General features: G+C 58.9%; 1 protein-coding gene across 1 annotated transcript in view; it reads left to right on the top strand.

The window, feature by feature from the left end:
• Positions 1-968: 968 nt before the first annotated feature.
• Positions 969-6000, top strand: part of LOC307098323 (uncharacterized protein) — a gene marked incomplete at both ends in the record, with an annotated part of 27217 nt that continues 22185 nt past the window's right edge. Inside the window, one exon of the mRNA XM_079769011.1 lies at positions 969-1077. Within this exon, the coding sequence (XP_079625137.1) occupies positions 969-1077 (109 nt within the window). The remainder of the gene's footprint in view (positions 1078-6000) is intronic.

Below are 6000 nucleotides of genomic sequence, written 5' to 3'. Positions count from 1 at the left end.
GGTCGGAGCTGGAGGCATACTGGAGGCAACCGATCAATGTTTCTCTCTCTCCCGCTCCCTTCCCTTCTCTCTAAAGAATTTTTTAAAATATATGCTCAGGTGAGGATTTAAAAAACAACAACAACAACAAAGAATGAGAGGGCCATGCCACCTGAGTTTGCATCCTGGAGTCCGCCGTGAAGGGTGTGACAGGGAGAAAGGAAACCCGCCTGGTGCCTGGGTGCCCAGGGCAGAGAGGGTGAGGACAGTGGCGCTGACTGCCCCTGAGGCTGAGGAGGACCCTGGGCTGCAGGAGGCGGACCATGTCCCTCGGGTCCCGCGGGAGACGGCTGCCCATGAGTCCGTGGTGTCAGGAGAGCCTAGTGCAGGCGGCTTACGGAGTCGGGGGCAGGGCGGGGGGCAGACTGCAGAGTCTTCTGGGGAAGGAAGAGCACAGAGTTGTGCAACATGCACCTTCCGTCCCCCTCCCCCACCCGGCCTGAGGCAGCAAGGCGGGGCAGCGGAGGGGGGGGGGGGGTCTGGAACCTAGAGCCAGAAAGTGGAGTTGGTTGGAGAAGATGCCAAAAGCAGTGGGGGCCTTGGTCCAGGGCACAGGCAGACCCCAGCACCCTGGCTGGGAAGAAGCCAGAAACCAATACCCGGTTCTCCTCCTGCCTCCATCTCCTACAGGGACTTCCCAAGGGCCAGCCGCGTAGAAGCCCGTGGGAGACAGAACAGCCCCTCAACAGGGCCATTCAGATGTGCCTCCCGGGGCACAGAGCAGGTGAGGCGGGCCCAGCGCTGGTGCACCGGGCAACCACAGGAGCAGAGGGAAGAGCCTGCTGCCAAAGGAGCCCGCGGGGGGCACGTGACAAATGCAGACAGCTCTTCCAACTCCTTCACAAAGGAGCTGAGCCGAGCAGGAGCTGGGGGCCCGATGCTGGGGGAAAGTTAGCTTGGTTTTCTAAGTTCTTCAAGCAAATCCCTGGATGCAGAAATACAGTGTGGGTGAGGATGAGGACCGTGAAGAAGAGGAGGGTGAGGATGAGGAGGGTGAGGATGAGGAGGGCGAGGAAGAGGAGGGCGAGGATGAGGAGGGTGAGGATGAGGAGGCGAGGAAGAGGAGGGCGAGGATGAGCAGAGTGAGGAAGTGGAGCATGAGCATGAGGGCACAGCTGAAATGTGTGGACAGGAGGAGGAATGAAGGACTAAGAACCGGTACAGGGTGACCCCTGTCTGGGTGGGGTGTTAGGCCTGTGTGTAGATATTTGGGGTGCAGGTTTTCAGAGGCTGAAGGAGCTGGGAGTTGATGGGTACAGCTGTGCCCTGGGATGGTTGAAATGAATGCTGGGAAGGGTCGTGGGAGCCACGAAGTCGAGGATTGAGGGTCGGGGTGGTGCCTGGGCACCCATGGGGATGTGACAACTTAAGTGGCAGCCAGCGGCGGGGTGGGAAGAAGGATTCTGGGAGGTTTGGGAGGTGGAGGGGCCGGTGAGGTACAGATACCTGGGGTGGAAGAGGAGGGGCCAGGTCTGCCTCAGCCAGAGGAGGGGAGGAGGATGTGGGGCTGCGTGGCAGGTGGCCCCGGGCTCCCCGGGCATCATCAGCCTATTGCACAGATGGGGAGACTGAGGCCCAGAGTGGGGTGCCCACCCCCACTGCCTGGACCTGCAAGATCCAGAAATGTCTCTCTGAGACTTTTGTACCCCCACCTAGATCCATTCTGCCCCTATTAGGGGCGGCGGATGGAGTCTGTGGGGGCAGGGGGTCCACCGACGACCCATGGAAAGCAAGGCCACAGGGTCCCAAGGGGCTGGGAAGTGGGAGGCGTGTGCAGTTGGGACGTGTCTGTGTGGAGGTGAGTGGATTTGCTCACCGCTGACCCTGTAGGTAACGATGACAGCCACGTGACAGGCGCCCACGGGGAGGGCAGGATGCAATTGTGTCTCCAGTGTGGGCAACACAGAGGGGGGTCTTGGGGACACAGGGTGGGCTGCGAGGGGGACACAGGGTGGGCTGCGAGGGGCTGTCTGCAGAGGATGTTGAGGGAATTTGGTGGACCTGGGGTGCAGGGTGATATGGGGTGCATCGGCAGCGCGCATGTGAGCCGGTGTGTGGGAGGAGGGGAGGCTATGGGTGGGCGGGAGCTAATTAGCTGGAGCCTGGTCTCCGTGCAGCGCCTGGACTGGAGCCCATGTCTGCCAGCCTCATCTCAGCCCGCACCAGCCCCCCCTCAGGCTCCCTGTGGCTCCCCATCTGCCCCAGAACCCCCCAGCTGCCACCCAGGCAGTGTGACCAGGGTCCTCCCAGTGCTGTCAACGGGGTCAGGGCACAGAGGGCCATTGGGGAGAGTGAAAGAAGCTTCTGCTTTTCTCTGGCCCCTGGAGGTGGGGGACACGGGCCACGGGGCTCCTGACCCAGCCCAGGAAGGTCCCTCCCAGCAGCCCAGTCCAGGGGGGCTGGCACTAGCACGTCCCAAAGCAGAACCGGTTCCCCAGCCCACCCCTCCACCCACCCGGGACTCTGCTCAGGCTCTTCTGGGTCTCCCACTCCTGGGCTAGCCTGGCACAGTGACTGGGCTCTCTGCCTCCGGGTGGCCCCTGGCCCCTCAGAGGTGATGCGTTCAGCAGCTGCCCATCAGCCCCAGGACCAGCCCCATAGGAGAGTCCAACCTCCAGAATGGCAAACAGTCCTTTAAGAAAATCAGGAAAGGGAAACCAAGGTGGGAGGAGATGGGACCGCCCCAGAGGCCAGGACAGGGCAAGAAGGCCACTGCCGCCCGGCTGGTGTGGCTCAGTGGTTGAGCATCAACCCAGGCACCAGGAAGTCACTGGTTCAATTCCCGGTTGGGGCATATGCCCGGGTTGTGGGCTCCATCCCCAGTGGGGGACATCCAGGAGGCAGCCAATCAATGGTTCTCTCTCACTGATGTTTCTATCTCTCTCTCCCTTTCCCTTCCTCTAAATAAATAAATAAATAATATATATTTTTTTTAAAGGCCACTGTCGGGCGTTGGGTGGGGACCAAGCCAGGGAGCAGGTCGGACAACGGGCACAGACCTGAGGGGGTAGCGCCTCCTGGGTCTGAGGCTCGGAGCTGAGGCAGCGAACTGTCGGGGACAGGGATGAGAATGGGTGGCACTGGTCCTTCTGCAAAGTGCTCCAGACTGAGAACAACTGGTGACGTCCCACAGCCGCCGGCCCAGGAGCTAACCCCGAGGGAAGCTCTGGCAGCTTCCGGTAGGGTAGGTGTTGTCTGGACGCTGGTCTCCGCCCAGGCCCAGCTCCTGGGGGCTACAGGCATCTGAAAGTCCTAACCATTAACTTTCTCCTGATGAGGAAAGTAAGGCATGCCCGTTGCTTGGGGAACTGGAGAGAAAGGTGAGTGGCCTAGGTCCTGGGAGGACTGCAGGCCGAGAGCCTCCGACAGCGCGCTCCGGGGACGGCTGGAGACCTGCTCAGCTCCCCTCCTGCCGGGGGCAGCCTGCCCAAAGGGCTGTGCGGACACCTGCTCAGAAGAGGCGTCCAGCGTCCCCTTGTTCACACATTGCTTAGCAAACACTGAATCAACTCCTGTGTGCCAGCCCCCAGAATGCCAGGCACACAGGAGGTGGCCAGAGAGTAGAAGGCCAGGGGTGGTGCCGCCAGGTCCTGATCCCCAGAGCCTGGGAACGTTCCCACACAGGGCAGTCTCCCCGGATGTCATTAAGTCAAGGGCCTGAAGATGAGAGATGACCCTGGATCGTTTGGGTGGACCCTAAGTGCCATCACATAGGTCCCTATCAGCGCGAGGCAGAAGCGCAGACAGAGGAGAAAGAGATGTGAAGACAGAAGCAGAGATGGAAGCGATGCAGCCACGAGCCAAGGTCATGGCTGCCACCAGAAACTGCCAGAGGCCAGGAGCTGATGCTCCGCCTCAGCCTCTGGAGGGTGGCCAGCCCGACCACACCTCCATTCAGTCCCTCGAGACTGCTGTCGGACTCTGGCCTCCGGACTGCGAGAGTGTACATTTCTGTCATTTTAAGCCGTTAAGTCTGAGGTCATCTGTACAGGGGCCGTAAGAGTCGGGGTTCTTCAGAGAAACAGAGCCAATAGGATGGAGAGAGAAAAAGAGGTTGGCTCACATGATTACGGAACAGGCCAGTCCCAGGATCAGCAGGGTGAGCCAGCCACCTGGAGGCCCCGGGGAGCGGAGGGTGTAATTTTCATCTCTCTCAATCCGTTCGGGCCGCTATAACGAAATATCACAGACTGGGTGGCTTATAAACAACAGACATTGATTTCTCGCAGTTCTAAAGGCTGGGAGTCTGGAATCACAGTGCCATGGTCGAGTGAGGACTTCTTGCTGTGTCCTCACATGGCAGAAGGGGAAAGGAGCTCTTTGGTCTCTTTCCTAAGGGCACTAATCGCATTCGTAAGGGCCCCATCTTCAGGACATGATCACCTCCCAACGACCCCACCTCCTAATACCATCACCTCAGGGGTTAGGTTTCACAGTGTGGATTTTAGAGATGCACATTCAAGCCATAGCACTGTCCAGGTCTGAAGGCCTGAGACCCAGGAGAGTGGATGGGCTCAAAGGCTGGGAGCCCCAAGGCCCAGGAAGAGCTGATGTTTCTGTTCAAGTCCAAAGGCAGGGAAGAGCCTTTGGAATGTTCCTGCACAAAGGCAGTCATGTGAGAAGAATTCCCTTACCTAGAGGATTGTCAGCCTTTCTGTTCTCTCCTGGCCTTCACCTGATTGGATGAGGCCCACCCATCATCCGAAGGGCAATCTGCTTTACTTAGTCTACTGATATAAATGTTAACCTCCTCAAAACACACCCTCACAGACACACCCAGAATATGTTTGACTAAATATCTGGGCACCTCAAGGTCCAGTCACATTGACACGTAAATTAACCATCACAGCCGCCATAGAAAGCTCACACAGGCCTGGCGTGTCAGGGTAAGGAGCTCCGTCTTTGTCCCGAGGGCAATGGGGAGCCATAGAAGACTATTGAGCAGGGAAGCATGAAGGCCCAATTGGACATCGGGAAGATTCTTATGCTGTGACTGGAAGGGGAGACAGAGGAGGAGGCACAGAGCATGGCTGCGGGGATGGAGAGGAGTGAGGTATATTTAGGAGGGAAGTGAGCAGGTCCGGGGGGTGAAGGACAGCAAGTGGAGGGGACGTGCAGGCTCCTGGAGCAGACCTGGGCAGGTGGCAGTGGAATCTCAGGCTCTGCTTAGCAAGGGGTGACCGGGGTGTCACGGTGCTTGCCACCTCTGCCCCACATCTTCACAGACACCATCGCTGGGTGTTTTGCCAGGGGAGGGGCAGGGCTGTCCTGGTTTCCTGGGCCCTGCTGTACCCTGGGATTGAAGCCCTGTGGGAATGATCCCAGCTCCAGCCCAACGCGTGGTTCTGCGAGCCTTCGGGGGGAGGGGAGTGTGAAAAGCATCTTTTTTACTGAAGAAAAGAGAAAACCTCGCCTCACCTCAGCGGCAGGGAGCTCATTTTCTCCTCTAAATGGGACATAATCAAATTCAGCCCCGTCACCTCATTTCCAGGCAACTTTATTCATTGTTATTTTTATTCCAAGAATTCCTTGGCATTTTCTGGGAAACACTGAAGTGTTTTATAGCTGCCTAAGTACCTACAATACCCTGTTCGGAGTGGAACCCAGGAGCGAGTAGTCAGAGCCTGGGAGGGCATGTGAGGTCAGCGGGCCCAGCTGGGACTGCACCCGGGCTGGCTTGGGGGCCCCAGGCTCTCCGGGTGGGGTGACCCTTCTAAAAGGCGGGGTGTCTGGGTCGATGGGGACAACATCAGGCAGACGTGTCAGACCTGGGATGCTGAAGGTGAAGGGTCGCCAAAGCCAAGGGACTTGGCTCCCTCAGGGCCTCGTGCTCTGCTGGGACACGGGGATCCAGGGAAGTGGCGGGGGGGTGTCTGTGTCTGCAGCCATCTCCCCATTAAGCTGGGGTTTGTGGTCCACTGGCCACCCCAGCACCCAGCAAGGACTAGGATCATCGGGCCT

The sequence above is a fragment of the Cnephaeus nilssonii genome (genome assembly GCF_951640355.1).
Source record: "Cnephaeus nilssonii genome assembly, chromosome: 4".
Taxonomy (NCBI): Eukaryota; Metazoa; Chordata; class Mammalia; order Chiroptera; family Vespertilionidae; genus Cnephaeus; species Cnephaeus nilssonii.
Note: the sequence above shows the minus strand (reverse complement) of the source record. Positions and strands in the feature narration are given on the sequence as shown.